Source organism: Protopterus annectens, chromosome 2.part0 (genome assembly GCF_019279795.1).
Source record: "Protopterus annectens isolate FY-2018-M chromosome 2.part0, PAN1.0, whole genome shotgun sequence".
Classification (NCBI taxonomy): Eukaryota; Metazoa; Chordata; order Ceratodontiformes; family Protopteridae; genus Protopterus; species Protopterus annectens.
Genome location: NC_056728.1, coordinates 1401308461 through 1401327809, shown reverse-complemented (window position 1 = coordinate 1401327809; position 19349 = coordinate 1401308461). Strand labels below are relative to the sequence as shown.

General features: G+C 41.8%; 1 protein-coding gene across 1 annotated transcript in view; it reads right to left on the bottom strand.

Annotated features, from left to right (window-relative positions):
• Positions 1–2917: 2917 nt before the first annotated feature.
• The window catches only part of CLGN (calmegin), a 2483974-nt gene continuing 2467542 nt past the window's right edge, over positions 2918–19349 (bottom strand). Inside the window, exon 15 of the mRNA XM_044061624.1 lies at positions 2918–3738. Coding sequence (XP_043917559.1) covers positions 3655–3738 — 84 coding nt within the window. The 3' untranslated portion in view covers positions 2918–3654. The remainder of the gene's footprint in view (positions 3739–19349) is intronic.

Genomic DNA, 19349 nt, shown 5'->3' with positions numbered 1-19349 from the left:
TGCTCCAGAACATGCAGAATGAATCTGGTCAGCTGATAACATAAGATATGCTTAAAAATATATAAAGAATGTTGTGAATGAGTCTGGGTAACCTGACAACATTACAGTTTTAATGAGTTCAGAATTACCATCTATATTTTGGCACTTTCTGTGCAACTTTACTAACTTATAGAGCTTACAAATATGAGGACTAGTTTATAATGGTACTAAAGGCTAAAGATTTTTAATATATGTGCACAAATGCAGTTTCCACTATGTAAGATTAGAATGTAATTGCTCAGTAGGTACTTTAGCAACCACAACTGATACACATGAATGCCATTTGCTACGACACAATACAAATAATTTGTTTTTTTCAGGGGACTAAACTGACACACCTTCCAAGCTGTACATTAACTTTACATGTGGATATCTGTGACACTGCCAATGCACCACATATTTCAAAGGAGCTGTTATGTAACCCCAACCATCAGGCTGAATGACAGCATGGTGTTGGGGGCTACTAGACAACCACAAGCTAGGTTAATACCGGCTTGGAGGTGGGTCATCATTTTGGGGTCATGACACCACTGATAAACTGCAGGTGGGTGAGGCACCATTCTTATTTAGGGGGTAAAGAAGTGTGAGGCCACAGAATACAGCTTGAAAACACTTTGGTATACTCCTGGCTGTGTTCCCTCCCCTCCATGCCTGCACTGCTAGTTGTGTGGACTGTTTTTCTCACTCAAGCCTAGAATGCTTCAAAGGCAGACTGCATGTAGTACTATTGTTACAATGTAGTTTAATGGCATTACTGAATTTGCAGTATTCTGTGCTGTGATTAAGCTGCTTAAATGTAAGAAAAACTATTTAACTTGAACAAATAAGGAAAATAACTGTTGCACTCATTTAAACACTTTCTTGCGTTTAAAGGGGGATGCAGAACTCTAGGTAATTGCTGTCCAGCCTGCCAGCACTCAATAATGACAGTTGACTAATTCTGTACTGGCTGTAAGTCACAAGCTCCAATAGGGCTGTGGTTCCTGAAATTTTTTGATGCTACAGATTTCAAACTACCAATGGGACAGATAATGAAGACTTTAGTCCAGAAGACTTCTGAGTTGGTAACAGATGTGATGATGTTTTCTTTCTGACAGAAAAGATTTAATAGTATTCAATAAGGGTGCAAAAGACACCAAAGCCTATGACAGTGATGTCTGCAACCAATGAGAATCTCAGCTTACTGACTGCATCCACTCAGTTTTGTTCAGAAACATTTAACTATTTTCTCTTCCTATCATCTTTGTTTCTCTATGTATTCTACTGACCTGCTGACTGTGTAGAGTATGTCTTCTGCATACAAGGCCCATACCTCTCACAAACTTCTGGAAATGAACATCTGCCAAACTCAAGAATGCCATAAGAAAATGTTAAACATCTATTACTCATGACAGGCTTTCTGTTTCTTGAATATCATGTGGCTTCAACTCAAGGTCTTGCATTTCTCTTGCATAATGTTGAAGTTAACCTTTAAGATATAAAGTTGAGTTATTGTACTTCCAACCATTATGCCACCACTCTACACTTAGAATAGACCTTCCCTGTCTTCCACTCGCTTTTGGATGTGCTTTCCTCAATACAAGCCACCTGCTTTTGCTGTCAATTTTGGCCAACCACATTCTCTGGCCTCTCCTAATTTGGACCCCTTCCTCTTAGGGAAGGTAGTCCCAATGGCTATATGTAAATGCTCTTTTGTATGGGTCTTCATACTTTAGTAGAGGTAGGATGGACATTACAACTGTGAAGGATCACCAGCCATCCAAATGCTGCTCTACAGGCACAGCCTCCTTTCCCCCAGGTTTTATTTCCACTTACACTGAGTAGGGGTAATAATGGAATTATGCCAATGCTCTCCAATCCTGTCCTTCAATCAAGCCTCCTGTACTGATACCTGTAGCACATTCCAAAGTTACTCAGCTAAAAATATCCTAGGTTCATAAGATGATACTAGGCTATTGGCTGGGAGGCTGTTATAAGCTTTTTTTTTTCATGTTCCTTCATAGTCAGCACCTGTTTCCCCCTGTCCAGCAGGGACACAGGTGGGATCCCAGGGGTGTATTTTCTGTTTCCCATCCAGTTGTCCAGGTTCCTCTTAAAGAGGGCTAGAGAGGTATTCCGCTTGACAAAGAGAGGGACTCTTTTCCACATATGGGGGAGTCTTTGTGACACAAATCTATCCCGCCAACAAGTTCTATTAATGTCACAGACCAGGTTAAGGCCTTGTGTGTGGGTTGCATGAGTGGAGTTTGTCTTACGGATATACAGCAACTCCATCAAGGCTGCGTCTGAAATGGCCTTGTATGCCTGACACAGGTCACCTCTGAGCAGTCTGTATGAGACTGAGTAGAGGGCCAGGGCTTATAGCCTACTGTATAGGAGAGCTGTTTGAAACCCTGGATTTGGTCAGGGACCTCTGTGGTCTCTCCAACTGCTGCATGTGCTTGGTAAGGTACATGCCAAAGGGAGCACTGTACTCGACAATGGGTCTGAAAAGGGAGGAGTACAGGGATGTTATGACTTCCTTGCTCCTAGATAAAATACCCTTATTTATGAGGTGGGCCATGTAGAAAGCCTTATGTACAACGGAGGCAACGTGGTGGTCAAAAGTCAGGTTGCTATTAACCTGGGTGCCCAAGTCTTCACACCCTCCTTCTCCGTGCTCTTAGCTGCTCAGTCTGGTTGATCCTCTGTCAGTAGAAGTTCAGAGTTAATTCATGAATCCAAGTTGTCAGTACTGGGAGAAAGAATCCTAACATCTGTGCAACTTACAAACTAGGTGGTAAAATCCATCAGGTGAAGAGTGTTTTAGCCCAAACACTTCAAACTCACATCACAGATTAATCCCATTAAGTCTTCTAGTGTACAACAGAACAACAAATATTATTAAATATTTATTTTCAAAAGCACTGTAAACAAAGATTTGACTAACTTGGCATTAACATTATAAAATTCTAAAAGAAAAGTATATGTACTCCTTTTATCAACATTGCTAACAACTCTGTTTTTTTCCGTTTATGTACACAGTTAAGAACAGTCATTTTTAAGGCATTCAGACTTCTTCTTTATCAATTTCTTCTTAAATAAAAAAATGCAAAAGCTTTATGTAATAATTAACTGTGGACAACAGGGAAGTCTAACACTTGAAATATCATGTGTATAACTTGCCAAACAAGATAAAAATAATAAAACAGAATACTACTGTGAAAAAAATGGTACATCATTTACCCAGCACTGTAGAAATGGCAGGCAAGTCACCATTTACAAATGCATTACCTCTGCATTGCTTTTTCCATATGAACATTATATCACTGTATCTTACGAGAAAGTGATCTTATACATTTATACATTTTTTAGCAATAACTTCAACTAACTGCAGCTACATATGTAACAGTAATCATCTGCAAAGCTGTGTGGTTTTAAAACTACAGTTCTTTGGAGATTTTCAAGGAAGACTAACAGGCATTTTAAGAAGTCAGAAGATTGCAAGTTGTAAATGAAGAAAGAGTCTCAGAATGAGTTAAAGTCATTGTCTGAAACAGGTTGAATCTGCAGGGCACTGTTCAAAGCATTCTCATCTTAAAACATATGCCAAATGAGCTGCAGCTGCAGAGCAGTTCACTCTTGTTTTGGTATCACTCTTTTCCGCACAATTTTTTTTGATCCATCACCTGATTCTGCATAGCCATCGGTATCTTTCATCTAAAAACAGAAAAAGGCAAAATAAGTTTAACAAGGAAAAGTAATATAATTTATTTCTAGTCATTTAATTCTGAATACATCCTTGCCACGGTTGCACAAAAAACACTCTTAACACCCTAAACCAACACTTTTCAATTTCTGAAACAAGTTTCTAAAACTGATACATAAAACAAATATCCAAAAATTATATTCAGAGAGTGGTTTCCTACTACATGAAACAATACAAAATGATTACTTATGCAGTTTTGGGTTTTCAATTCCACCTTTCACTGAATAACAGAAATATTTAGAGCTAGATATGTTCCTTTGAATTGCAAAATGATTCAACCCAGCTGACGGCTGAGAGAGGCATGCTGAAGGCATGTGCCACTATCAATAGATGCTAGCATTTCTTGGTTTACTCTAGCAGAGACTATTCACCTACACCCTTGTTTTTAATCATGAAAGTGCAGTGTATCTCATCTGTAATACACAAAATATATATGTACAAATGTATGAACCTCTGCCACTGTGCTCCACAAGAAAATGGTGAAGTCAAAGAAAAAATCAGACAAACATAAAACAACATTGTCAGCATTCCTGTTAATCTGAGTGGAAATCTTCTGCAGCAACTAACTGTTGTGATTTCCTATTCTTGTTATCCCCATTTTGACAGAACAGTTCTGCCTCACTGATGCACTCAAGGGTGTGAAGCTACTAAAAGCACACACACCATGAGTCCAGGATAGTATGCCTAAGCTCTGCATTCCTCAAGTTAACCTAATTCACTGAGAAAACACAACCTGTTAGACAAGAAACAAAGCATGTGAGCAACATAATAAGTAGTAATGTATCAAATACTTGTCTGAATTATTAGAAAGTCCATTTGCTCCTGCAGGATAGGGAGACTATCCACATACAAGGGAGAATGTGAAGACGGGTGTTAACAAGGATCAATTGCAAAGTACTTCTTCACAGGTTAACCATTACAATCACATCATATCTGTTACATCTGACTCTGAAAGCCTTGTGCAGAGAGTAATTCATGGAAAGAAACTCAAGTAGTGAGAAACAAATCTCTCAGAAGGCCAAAGCCAGAAGAACGCTAAAATCAAACACTTGTAAGGTCTAATCCTGCAGCACTGAAGTGTTAAATATATATGCTTACATATGAACTTAAAAAACACATATTATCCGAAATTTGTATTAAAATCTTCATATGTAAGCATGCATTTTTAGTATTTTGTAAAAACATCTAAGTTTATTTAATTATATTTATATATTTATATTAAAAGTTTTTCTATATATAATCATCATCTTCATTCATATATATCCAATGTATCTTTTAAATTATATATTTTAAAGCACTTTTCATATTATCCAAAAGTGTTTTTATGTATGTACCTTTAAGGATGGATGATCTTGTTTAACTTAATTAATTGACTGACTGCAACTGGAGTATTTAAATGGAATTGCTAGGCCTTTCTGTAAATACGTCTGAGGAAGCAGTAGGATACACTGTGAAAGCGCTTACATTTTTCTTGTGTTTTATTCAGTACTTTTTTGAATAAAAGAACTTCTTATTCAAGTAGTTTTTGGAGTGCCGTTGTTTTGCCACACACCTCTCTGTTGGATTTTATCTGTATTTACTTGGGTGAGTCAGGCATTAATCCAGTTTCACCAATGAGTTATTTTTCTGTTAGAGATATAATTGAACTTTTTTTGTTTAGTCTCTTATAACTCAGCTGAACAAAGTATCCCTTTTGATTAACTAAGGAGCTGTCTGGTTAAATGACTTCTTCAGCCACACATTAGACAAACAGAGATGGAAGGAATCAAACCCTGTACCACTTACTACAGAAGCACCTTGTTAACAGCTCAGAGCCTTAATTCTCTGTGCTAATTGCCAAACCAAACACTACTTATTTAAAGAAAGTTCAAAAAACTGTTTTGGGGGAAAAGCTGAAGTCCATCTTAGACGACACACAATGCCTGTGAAAGATCAAATATGGTTCCCTATAAGTAAGGGTCTGCAGCTTAGAGATCCTATAAGCACAGGTAACAGCCACATATTAGCACCTTCTCTGTTGAAAGAAGTTTGTTGTGCAAGTCTTCAAATATGAATTTTAAGTCCCACAGAGGAAAGTTTTTTTTTCAGAGGTGGGTGAAGATGTTAAAAACTTAAAAGGAAATGTTCAACCAATGGCAGCTTGGCCATAGCTCCGTTGGTCCAAAGGGACATCAAATCCTTGCCAGAAACCACAGTTTTCTAGAAACGTGGGTATGCATCTTAGAGATTCCAAAAGCACAGCTTTATACCACTGAAAGGAGCATCTATCTGGTTCAAAAGGAGGGTGGGCAAGCTCCCACTCATGAGTTTCAAGACCCAAGGAAGTGTGGGGTTATACATTTTATGTAGCTCATTAACCACTCACAGCTTGCTCACAATTCTGTCCTCTATAAGGTCACAATGTATAGAGATAATGAAGACATATTCTAATTAGTGAATAACAAGACTCACATCACAAAGGCACCTACAACATATTGGGATAGTCTGTATGCTTGCCAACTAAAACAGCATAAACCCCCCTCCCCAACTGAGGAAGACATCTTCAGCTTAGCAGAGTAAGTTTTACAACTGGATGACTTCTTGACAATCTCCATCACTTCTGAAACTCTGGTCAGGAGAACCAGGAGGAATAAGAGATCCAAAATAGCGGCCAGGTCCTGGGGGAACAGCTGAAGAGGACTTCCTCAACTTGAACTAGGTTAATTTCTTGTGCTGCCAGGGACATGAGAGTCTGAAAAAAACTTTCTTGGCCTTCACAGGCCAGCAAGGATAAGTTTTGGGTTTTCTTTTCTGAACTTCACAATCAGGTGTGAATTCAATGGAAATAATAGAAAATGCATACAACAACTTGCACTAGTAGAGGAGGACTGCATTTCTCTTTGATCTAAATAGCTTGATCAGTGAAGTACACCAACAGTGGAAGAGCCTGATCAGACAGATTCCCAAATCCTCACTAACAGGAAATGACTGGATGAAATAGGGAGGAAGTTCAAGAAACAAGGAGAAACTGGAATTTTGGATGTAGATCTTTAAGGAGAATAACAATAATCAAACAGAATATTATATTCATAAAGTAGCAGAAAGTATTCTAAGAACTAAGCCAACATGGGAATGGAGAAAGGAGATTCTGCTGACGGATGACAGCAATTAGGGATACTGACAACAGGTGAGAGGGGACTAGAATTTACTGGAGAACTCTGGCAAAGGAACCAAGGTACTGGCAGCAAATAACTAGAGAAGGATTGGTAATAGACTGGGAAGGCGCCAAGAATTTATTTGGACTGCTGGTAGAGACTGCCAACGGGGGTCCTAAATGACAGACCAGCACTGGTAGAGTTTTTAGTAGAATCTAGAACAGAAGCTGATGCTAAAAAAGGAATAATTAGTACAGCATATAAAATACTGCATGATAAATATAAGACTCAATCAAAGGAGGTTAGAAAGGATTGGGAAGAGAATTGGATAAGCAATTCACAAAGAAGCAATGGGAGGATATATGTACGTTTCCCAAATATGCAACAAAGTCTAGAAGATTTAGAGTCTTTGCTTGGAAGTGTTTACATAGGTATTTTTATACCTCAAGTAGAGTCCAAAGAATTCTTCCACAGGTAGACAGCAAATGTTGGAGGTGGGATGGAAAAGAAAGAGGTAACTGGAAACATATTTTCTGGGAGTCTAATGAGTTGCCAGACTTTAAAGATTCCCTGCAGACTGCTTTATCAGAGGTGCTGGGTGAGCAGATTGGTGTAACTGCGGAATAGATTTTCTGAGCTATGATACAGAATCGGAATTGCCTACACATAGTAAGGCCTTGCTGAGTCTAATTATGATGGCTGTCAAAAAAGCAATTACTAGAAAATGGAATCAAAGTCTAAACCAACTGTAACAGAAGTAGTGAATATAGTAACATAGATAAAACAACTGGAACTGGGATATTTAGAAAAGAGTAGGAGCAAATTACACAGGAAAATGGGAATTGTGGGAACAAAACATGCACAGGAGGAAGGAGGTTTCCAGGAAGGCAGGATTTGAATGAGCTACTGTATGTAATGTGTGACTGACAATGACTGGATAGATTATAACTGACGTATAGATTTTGCAACTCCAATTGTGTCAATGTGGCCTGTAATGAATAATGTTTGCAAATAGAATTGTATCAGGATGGTTTGTTTTCATCTCATACCTCCCAGGATGTGTAAGTCTGTGAAGGTGATGCAACACCTGAATATCTCTCTGAATGCTCAACAGTATTTTTTTAATACAGTGCCTTCAAGAAATGTGTACCATATAACACACAATTCCTTGTACCTAGGTATTAGCATTTAAAGCTATGCATCTTATATATTACAGACCTCTTTTTCCTCACTGTAAAATATACATACCATTTTTATATGCACTGTATGAGTTAGCATTCATTACATTACACTGACTGTTTTACATTAACTCACTGATTCCTGAATAGCAGGAGGCTAATTAACCCTGTTGCTTCCTGAAGCAGTTTATGTCAGGAAACCACATTCTTAAGAGGTTTTCTCAAAAATCTTTATTCAAACTGTATGTTTTATGATCTGCAATATCCCCTAAATTTTACTTAGATGACTGGCAATGTATTTATTTTACTGTACAAGTACATTTGGTGATGCTGACTTTACACTGCAAATTTATAAAAGAAAATGCTATTACACCAAACAAAGGACTACATTTCTCAGTAGGACAGCAATATAGCTCTAATGTATCAATGGAAGAATTATTTATTTCTTTGACAACAACTTATCAGTCTCTGTACTAGATGAGTTGGTGCATTTATTTGTGATATTGCAAAAAAACATGCAAAATATGCATATGATACTTTGCAGTACTCAAAGCACCAGTATTAATCTATGAAACTGTACATGTTAGATGAAGTACCAGTGGCAAACATGTGTGCCTTAATATTGTAAGGACAACTGCAGCATCTGTTTGCCTGTAGGTTGTACAACTTTTATGGCATTCATTCAAGCATTAAATTACTTATACTATTCATAATTGCATTATCAACTAACACTTGTATCTCTGGATGTCTTCATGGGGTCTACCTGTCTTTGTCAAAATCCCACATTATCGAATCTCAGTTTTGTTGACACTCAAAATATTGAACTCCCACTTCATCGAAACAACGGAACAATGAAGATCATCCAAGGGTAAGTAACCTGTTGTGCGAGACGGTGAACTTTGCTCTTTTCCCAACTGTACTGTGACCTCTGAGTTGACATATTTAGTTAGGGGGTGTGGGGGGCATTGCCCCCGCCTGGGTGGGTTAGCTATGGTGCGGTTTGGGTTTTGTTTCTTTTTGGTTAAGTGGTGACTTACCCTGGGAAAATCTTCATTGTTCCACTGCTTCAATGAAGTGGGAGTGCGATATTTTGAGTGTCAACAAACTGAGATTCGATAATATGGGATTTTGAAAAAGTCAGGTAGGTCCCTTCATGTTACCATATACAGTACTGCAGTCAATTTTTGCATTACTAATGCAACTATGGATAATATTTCACATTTTCACATTCTTCATAACTTTCTGCAAGTTCTGAGGATCCAGATTGAACAGAGGGAGATCAATGGGTTGATTCAAAATAAACTCTGAAACAACCTTGGGCCTGAATGAGAGATTTGCTGTTAATGAGGTAACTCAAGCTCTTGTACTTCCAACTGTGACAATTTCAATTTGCATGCTTATCAGATTATGTCAGCTTTTAGATGGCTGCCTGTTCCCCCAATGCACAACCTACTTCGTATAAGGAATTAAGTCTCAATATTAAAATACACCTATTATTAAATTATTGTACCTATAACAAGCAGTTGCATCTCTGTGTGTGTTTATCTTATACAAAGTTACATTTTTCATGATAGATGTTCAAATTCCACACTGCTGCAGCAGCCAGTTCGAATTCTACAGGCTATATGGGTTGTGTCCTACACAGGACACAACAAAAGGACAGCTTCCAAAAGCTCTGTCTCTCTCCCACAACTTCATTCTGGCTGCTGGTTTGATAGGCCTGTGGAGGAAAAATTAGCAGTCAGAGTGAATAACCTTCAGGACTTTCTTGCCCTAAAGTTAAAAATGAGCACACTCATCATCCTAAACAACTAAAGCATGTAACAGCATGCTATATCCCAACAAGTAACTATATACAAAAATATGGGGATGGAGAGTGAGTGCAGCTAGTGCAGGGGTGAGGTATTCGAACAAAAACTGTTATTAGCAGGCCATATGGGTTAATTACCAAGCCCATCCAACCTAGGAGGAGGAGGAAGAAGGTCATGGATCCAGGAGCCCCTGGAGAATGGCCCTACCAAAACCTGTCCTGGATCTAGGAAAATAATCCAGTTTGTAATGCCTTGTAAAGATATACAGAAAAGAGTATGTAGCTGTTTCTAGAATATGTCTAGAGTCTACCCCTTTTCAATATGCCAATGAAGGAGACAAGGCTCTAGTAGAATGAGCCTTTATACCACCTAAAACAGGAGTACCATGGTGGGAATAAAAAATGGCAATGGCTGAGGACAACCATCTGGAAATTGTGTCTTGACACAGGTTTCTTTTCTTATGTCCCAACATAAAAAACAAATAGATGATTAGCTTTTCTAAGACAATAAAAGACAGCACATAAGTTGCCTAAGCACAATCAAAGTATGCAGAATCTTCTCTCCCTGGTTCTCAGATCTGGAAAGAACACTGGAAGATTGATGGCTTGATTTAAAGTAAACTCGGGAACAACTTCTGGCATGAATGATTTTTTGTTCTTAATGAGATCCCATCTCTATGGAAGACCAGATAGGGTCACCTATCATGAGAGCTTGCAACTTGTATACTTTTCTTGCAGGTATCAGAACAATGAGAAGAACAGTTTTCCATGTAATGAACCTTAAGTTGGCTTGATGGGCAGGATCAAATAGACACATGGTTACCTTTTTCAACATAAAATTAAGATCTCATGAAGAAGCAACCTGTTTATGAGGAGATCTTAATTGTAAAACTCCCTTAAGAAACGGTTTTACTAAAAACATAAAAGAAAATGGAGGATCCCTGGGCATACACGCTCAAATGGCTACCAGATTTATGCTGACTAAGGAGTAAGAGAGGTCAAAGGATAGTAACTGTCACACATACTTGAGCACCGATGATGCATGATCACTAACAGTACCCTGGATATTGGTTTGGCACCCACTAGAAAATCTTTTCCACTTTTCAGTATAAGATTTCCTAGTAGCAAGTTTTTGTTATGTCCTACAGTACATGCCACACATCTTCTGGAAAGAATTGAGAAAAGGAATTAGAACTGAATTATCCAGGCAGTCAGTTGAAGATATTTATGTTTGAGACTGGAATATATCAAACTCCCCCTATGTTGTGCGAGTAGGTCCAGTTTATGAGGAAAAAAGAAGTTATGTACTCACCATAACATTCCATCTGAGTAGTTATACCTCATTTGTCTTCAACCTGTGGGTATTGGATCCATAATGGATCCAAGCCGGCAGCTTCACAAACATCTGCTCTGAGCTCCAAGCTCCTCCCCCTACCCATAATACACCAACACTACCTTCTAACCCTCAGATTGAGTTTGCTGCACCCTACACTAAACAACCCGAACTAAAACACCTTACACACACAAAATGCCAGCTATGAGCGCTGCCCATATGGTAAGGCCAGGGGGAAGGCAGGAGGGACGGTTGAAGACAAATTAATTAGAGCTACTCAGATGGAACGTTATGGTGAGTACATAACTTCTTTATCTGAAGTAGTTTACTTCATTTGATCTTCAACCTGTGGGACAGAGTCCCCAGCTACTAAACACCTGGGTGACCCTCATGGAAGGATATTCTGGAGCACCGCGGAACCAAAGGATGCTCTCCTTTGACAAATAAAATCCAATTTATAGTGAGAAATAAAGGTATGAGATGAGGACCAAGTAGCCACAGAACAAACGTCCTTAAAGGATACTCTGAACCAAAAAGCCACAGAAGTAGCCATGGACCTTGTTGAGTGAGCTCTATCCTGATATGGAGGAGACAAACCTTTATCCTTGTAGATCTGAAGAATACATAGAGAGATCCACCTATCAATGGTCACCTTGGAAATAGGTTTACCCAAAAAGGTTTAGAAAAGGACACAAACAACTGGTCAGATTTATGAAAAGTTCTGGTCCTGTGCAAATAGAACCATAACTGTCTACGGACATCCAACAAATGCAACTTGTATTCAATTGTGTTTGTAAAATTTGGAAAGAAAACAGGTAAATTGATAGTTTGATTGATATTAACCTCAGATGCTACTTTTGGGAGAAAGGAAGGATTGGTGTGAAGAGAAACCCTATCCTTATGAAAAAACATGTATGGGACCTTGACAGACAACACCTGAAGTTTTGAAACCCTCCTAGCCGAGGTGATAGCCACTAGAAAGGCTGTCTTCCAACACAAAAACTCAAGATCTGTGATTGCTGCAGGTTCAAATGGAGGGGCAACCAACACTTGTAGTACCATAGTAAGGTCCCACAGGGAGGATGGGATCTTTGGGACGTAAGAGGAAGGCACCTTTGATAAAGGCTTTGCACAATCTGGAAGAAGCCAAAGAAGCAGAGTTCTCATCAACGTGAAAATGAGAAATGGCGGCTAGTTGAACCCTGACCATAGACGAGCTAGCCATTTGTTGAAAAATATTTGCCAAAAAGTCAAGGACAACCAGAATGGGACCCGTGAAAGGATCTAAACTCCTTTGAGAGGCCCAAAAGAAAAAAACGCTTCCATTTGCTGCAATAAATCTTCCTAGTGGACGATTTTTTTTTGATTTATGAGCTGCCACCAGTACAGACCTGACCAAAGAAGACAATATGGGAGTCCTAGCAATTAAGCGAACTGGAGCAGCCAAGCTGTGAGCTTCACACTGTCCAGATTCGGATGAAGGAACCTCGAGGGGTGAGAAATGAGATCCTGAATGGGATCCAAGATCCAATGAGGAGTTAGAAGATGAGACCAAAGGAAGGGAAACCATACCTGGCGAGGCCAAAACGGGTCAATGAGGATCACTTTGCACCCCAGTCGACAAGTCTTCTGTAGGAACTGCGGAATGAGGGGCACAGGGGGATAAGCATAAAAAAGACTGGGAGGCCAAACATGGACTAGAGAGTCTCTGGGGGACTCCCCCGGCGGGGGGTTCAGAGCGAAGTACTCGCTGTACTTTGCGTTGGAAGGAGATACGAAGAGAACGCAGCAAGGCCTACCCCACTCTAGAAAAATCTGCTCCGCTACTGAAGGATTCAGAGACCATTCGTAAGGCATCAGAATAGTCCAGCTTAGTTTGTCCGCCAAAATTTTGGACCACCCCGGAATATGCACTGCTACCAGAAAACAACCTGTGGAGATCGCCCATTCCCAAACTCTCATGGCCTTGCAGCAAAGGGGGTAAGATCTGGTCCCCTCCTTGTTTGTTGATATACCACACCACCGGCATGTCTGACTGGATTTCAATGGTTCCCACAGGTAGAAAGGGATGACGGGCCTGCAACGCTAAAAGGACCACCCTCATCTCCAGAACATTTATATGCAAACTGGTCTCGATCAGGGACCACATGCCTTGGACTGTCCTTCCCGAACAATGCCCTCCCCCCCAGCTGGAAGGCATCCATGGTCACTGTGGCTTGGGCAGGGGCTGGAACAAACGGTCATTTTTCCAATATTTCCAAAGATTGCATCCACCACAGAAGGGATGACCTGCAGACTTTGGTTATGTGTATTGGGTGTGACAACAAAAGATCCAACAAAGACCATTACACCACTAGAGTCCACTGCAGTACTCGCATATGTAAGCAAGCACATGGTAGAAGTGTTATCGTCACTGCCATAGAACCTAGGGCCCTTAAAACTGATTCTGCTGAGGGAAGATGAGATCGGTAAATGAAAGCGGCATGCATCCTTATATTTTGAACTCTCTCCGAAGTCAGGAAAACTTTTGTCTGTAACGTGTCTATCCATGCTCCTATGTATTCTATAACCTGGACAGGGTTCAGAAGAGATTTGGCTGTGTTAATTGTAATCCCTAGATAGTGTGTAAGACGTAGGAAATAGTCTCTGGTCCGACAAAGTAGATACTTGGTGGAAGCAGCAAGGAGCCAATCATCCAGTTAACAGCAGACCTGAATCCCCTGAAGCCTCAGGTGAGCCGCTACTACTGCTATCACTTTGGTGAACACCCGGGGGCTGTGGTGAGACCAAAGGGTAGGGCTCGAAAATGATAATGATAGGCACCTAGCCGGAAGTGGAGAAACCACCTGGAGTTTCTGTGCATCTTTATGTTATAGTAGACGTCCTGGAGGTCGAACGAGCACATCCAGTTGCTCTCTTGCAGGTACAGCAGGATGGACTGTAAGGTGACCATCCGGAACTTCTCTTTGGCAAATGACAGGTTCAGAGTAGACAGGTTCAGAATGGGCCTTAAGTCCCCCGTCTTTTTTGGCATCAAAAAAAACTGGAGTAGATGCCCAAGCCAGACTGATCTGTGGGGACGTGTTTGATGGCTCGTTTCTTTAGCAGCTTGGAAACCTCTAGCGCTGCTGCCTCCCTTTGCCTGGGTGGTACATCTGGGAGGTGTTTGTAAGGTGTAGGGAGAACCATAAATGGGATTGAATAGCCTCTGGAAATTATCTGAAGCACCCAACGGTCTGATGACACAGACTCCCATGTCGCCAGGTGCAGTCTACAGGTGACTCCCGACTGCCTCCATAGCACAGCAGTCAAGCAACTGCTGAAGGTTGCTGCGTGGGCCTGTCCAAGAATGGTTCTTGAGACCTAAAATTCCTTGGACCCCCTCTGCCTCTAGATCGGCATCTGTCCTGTCCCCCTCTGCCTCTAGGGGAAGAAGGGCCCTGAGTATCCCAGGAAAACAGACTTCCGGAACCACATCTTCTTTTGCTCTCACTGATTCCAGGAAAAGGATCACTGAGGGTTCGAGAAGCGGATTCCAATGGCAGACAGTATCTTCATGTCTTTCTCACTCTGGACCAAGGTGTCATGGATGGTCTTACCAACGAGGGAAGAGCCGTCATATGGGGCATTCGAAAAGAAGCCTTGAAGGGTTCCGGGAACTGACACAATCTGAGCCAGGCATTACGCCCCATGAAAATGCCGGACCCAGCGGCTCCTTTGGTCGCCTGCGAGAAGAGTCGCATAGACGCATTAGAAACCGCTGTCAAGGTTGCCATCCTCACGGTGAACATATTCCTGTCCTCCTGCAACATGGACTTAGGGGGAGACTCAGCCAGTTCCTTAACCAGGTCGCGCTGTAGTTGAGTAACATGGGCCAGATAGTTCAGCGCCATGATAGAAAAGGTTGCTGACGCATAAACGCGCTTCCATAGATAATCCATCATCCTAGACTCATGGTCAGGAGGATGGACCAAGGAACTCTCCTGGACTAGTTCCTTCTTGGTGGTGGCTGCTACCACCATAGTGTCTATCGGGGACCCTTTATTCCAAGCCGGTCTGTCTTCAGGGGGGCTCAATATTTTGTCTGGGCGCTTAGGGATTGGTTCCACAGTGTCCATTTCCTTCCAAGCCCGTGAGGTGACCAAGTCCACTAATGGATCCATGGGGGGACACCCAGGACATAGATGGGCCCATTCCAAAAGCCTCCAGGAACACTGGTTCATCCGAGGAAGGTTTTGGGGCGGAGCAACCTCCCCGCTGGTGCAAAATTTTCATGATGTCACCGAAGGAGACATCCTCGGGAGGTGATCTGGGGGAACCTTCCCCATCTTCCAAATCAGTGTCCTCAATGAGGGACACCAGAGAGGAGTCCAAGTGCTTCCTCTTGCATGTATGCCTGCGAGGAACCTCTCTGGTGGGGCTTTTTGGAGGGGACTTGCAAACTACTTGTTGTTCCTCAAGGGAAACCGCCAGGGGCTCGTCAAGCACTGGCTGTCCCTGTGGTAAAATGACAGGATTCACACACAAAGCAGAGGGAGCTGAGGCGGAGTCCAAAGATATAGTCAGGGGCCTCGACTAATTGGAGAGAACCCTTTCCACGACATCAAACGCCGAAGGAGAGCAAGCTTCCTGGGACACCAGTAAGGGAAACACTCTCCTCGGACCCGACGCAGGAATCAGAGCTGGGCCCGAAGTAGACGGAGCGCCGAGGAGGTCGCTGTGACCCGACAAGGTAGGAGCAGATGGAAAAGCTCCACCCCCCTCATATCCGACACCTAGGCTACGGCTCCAAGAGCCACTCAGATCCAAACTAGTCAGATTGGACACGCTCCAGACAGCTGCCAGCATCGAGGAAACAGGTACCATCGGTGCCGACCCCCTGAAACCGGGGGTCATATCAGAGAAGGAGATATAGGTGTAAAGAAGGGAAGTGAGCTCCCCACTCCAGAGGGAGAGGGGGCTGGCAAGACTCCCATCTGAATTTATGTGTGAATAAATCTCCGCATCATTTTATCCATGTCAGCTTCAGGTAGGCCGCAACAAAGACACGGACTCCGACCTGGCGGGTCGAAGAACCAAAGCTCTAGAAGATGGCCTGGACTCCTCTGGCTCTGGAGAAAACCTAGGAGATCAGAGCTGAGGGGATTCAGGTTGGTGCCTAGTCTGAAGTTTCGGGGGAGGCCCGGTCAGAGACGAAAGGTCCGGGGACCTCTTCCTCTTGTCACTCATATGCTCTCTCTCCTTATCTCTGCCCTTTATATGCTTTCCTTCCACAGGCTTAGAGGCAGGAGGATGAGTCCCAGCCTGGGAGAGAGGAGAAGCAAGGGTGGTAGTCGAAGAAGAGGCGGTCACAGCCTTGACCAAAGCAGAAGTGGAGGCGGCCGCCTCCATAGAAGGGAGCAAGCCCTTCATCATACGTTTAGCCCTATGGTCTTTAAGGGCTCACAGGTTAAAGGCCATGCAAATACTGCAGTCCATTGATAGATGGGCAGCACCCAAACAAAGAACACAAAGAGTGTGGCTGTCAGTAGGCTACAGTTTGTGGCCACACTCAGTGCATCTTTTGAAGACTTGTTTTGGGAGATCAGCGATAACCAGTCCCAAGAAACAAAAAAGGGATTTTTAAAGACACTCTCCACTCGCCACACACTCAGAACCACAAGCACACAAAAGGCTGAGGGGGGGGGGAGTGGAAAAGTCTAACTACTACAGAACTACCTAAAAACTAAGGAAAAGTATCTACACTCAACGCACCAGCGAGGGGGAGGAAGGGAGGAGAACTACGCTACCAGCAAACACACTGAACACTAAGAAACGGGGAAAAAAACAATTCCAAAATCTACTCACAACCTGGAGCTCAAGGATCCCGATGCGTAACGAAGCAAAGCCGTGGCAAATGAGATCTGAGGGTTGGAAGGTAGTGGTGATGTATTATGGGTAGGGGGAGGAGTTTGGAGCATATGCTTGTGAAGATGCCGGCTCGATACCCAAAGGCTGAAGATCAAATGAAGTAAACTACTTCAGATCTTGTGTTAAATACTCTTTTCCAGTTCTATAAGAGTGGAGAAACAATGCTGACTGGGCCAAAAGCGAGTTACCACAATGATATTTGCAAAGTCATATTACCCTAGATATCAGTGGAAAGGGTGGAAATGCATAAAGAAACATTACTGTACATAAGAATGAACATCTGTTTTCCAGGTTTGCTTGCAAGAAGTCTTGGAGCAGAGTTTGTCAGTTATCTGTTTTGCAAGGAGACAAACAGATCTACTTGACATGTTCACCACAGCAGGATCAATTCCTGGAAATCCCCCTCATTCAATTTCCATTCATGAGAATAGTCTTGGTCCTGCTCAGCCTGTCTGACACTATATTTTACTCTGATGGAATATAAGGTGCCTGGAAGGTTAAGGGGTGCTGAAGAGCAACTTTCGAAAGCCATCAGTCAACTTAAATAGAAGGTACACCTGGTGACCCTTGCTTGTTTGTGTACCAAATTATTGTGGTGTTGTCTGTATTTATCTGAAGAGATCCAAGGGATCACAGACCAAAAGATTTTAAGACATGGATCACAGCCAGGGTTGCCAGATGTCCTTATTTGGGCAGGACTGTCCTGAGATCAGCAGCCTGATCCCGAGGCCCGCACTGCCGGTTTAAATCCTGGGCAGCCTCCACTTTGTTTTTTGATTGGCCCGTATACTGGCATATGGGCCAATCAGAAATCACTAAACACAGAGCTTCTTGTGTTTAATGCGGAACATCGCAGTTCTGCATTAAACAGAAGTAGCTCTGTGTTTAGCGATTTTTGATTGGCCCATATACTGGTATATGGGCCAATCAAAAAATCGCAAACCAGAGCTACTTCTGTTTAATGCGGAACTGCAATGTTTCGCATTAAACAGAAGCAGCTCCATGTTTATTTATTTTTGACTGGCCCGGGTCAATCAAATAAAAAATAAACACAGAGCTAGTTTTGTTTAATGCAGAACTCTGATGTTCCGCATTAAAGAACCTAGCGTGGAAGACCTTTTTTTTTTCAGTCTTCACTTACAGTGAAAGACCTTTTTTTTTTTTTTTTTTTTTTTAAGTCTTCACTTTGTTTGTCCCTACCTGGGCAATCGGAAATCTGGCAACCCTGATCACAGCCCACATCTCTTTGAGACTGATGTACTTTGGTTTGTCTGAAGAGTTCCACAGGTGTTGCACCTTTACCCCAATAGAAACTGCCCCCCAAGCAAAATCTAAGGCATGTGTAGTTACAGATTGGCTTGGAGGTACAGCAGAAAAGGGGAGTGCTACAATTGCTTGTATCGGTAGTCTCTACTAATGCAGTTCATTTTTACAAAGCCCAGTACTAGAATATACATTCCAGAGGATGCAAATGTTGGGTCTATATATTTTTTTAGAAACCACTGCATCTTTCTCATGTGCAAACTGTCAAGAGGAATCATAAGAATCATAGTGACCCTGAACCCCAGGATCCTGAGATACTACCTGCCTAAAGTTGGAGACTGATTTGAAAAGCTTAGGGAAGTTTCCAGATAAAAATCCACCTTCTCCTATGTCAAAAAACCCTTTTGCTGCAGGTTGTCTATAAGACAGCTTACAAAGGCAATCATGAGTGATGGGGTCAAGGAGGATTTCTGAATATTTTTCTGGAGCCCCAGTCTGGTTAGAACCCGTTTTAATGACTCTTGATACCTGGGAAAAGACTCTACAAAGATGAGTTAAGTTGTCTAAATAAGGTAATTTGTGAATGACATTCAGTTTGCAATGAGCTATGAGTGCAGTTAGACATGTTGTAAATATCCCTGGAGCTGTAGATAACACAAAGTGCATGCAGAGAACTGATAATGTGACCCAGACAAAGAAAATATGAGAAGTTCTCCGAAGCCTTTAGCTATGGGAATGTGATGTTTAGCTCTATTATTAATATAAAACTTACTTGGGGAATGAGAGGTAATGGATTCTGAAGGGTCAACATCTTGAATTTTGGATGCTGGATTTAGAAACTAAAGATCTAGAACTGTCCTCAAAGAAGACTCTTTCTTTGGTGACAGAGACATTCCAGAATAGAAGCCTTTGCCCCTTTGATATGATGGTACTG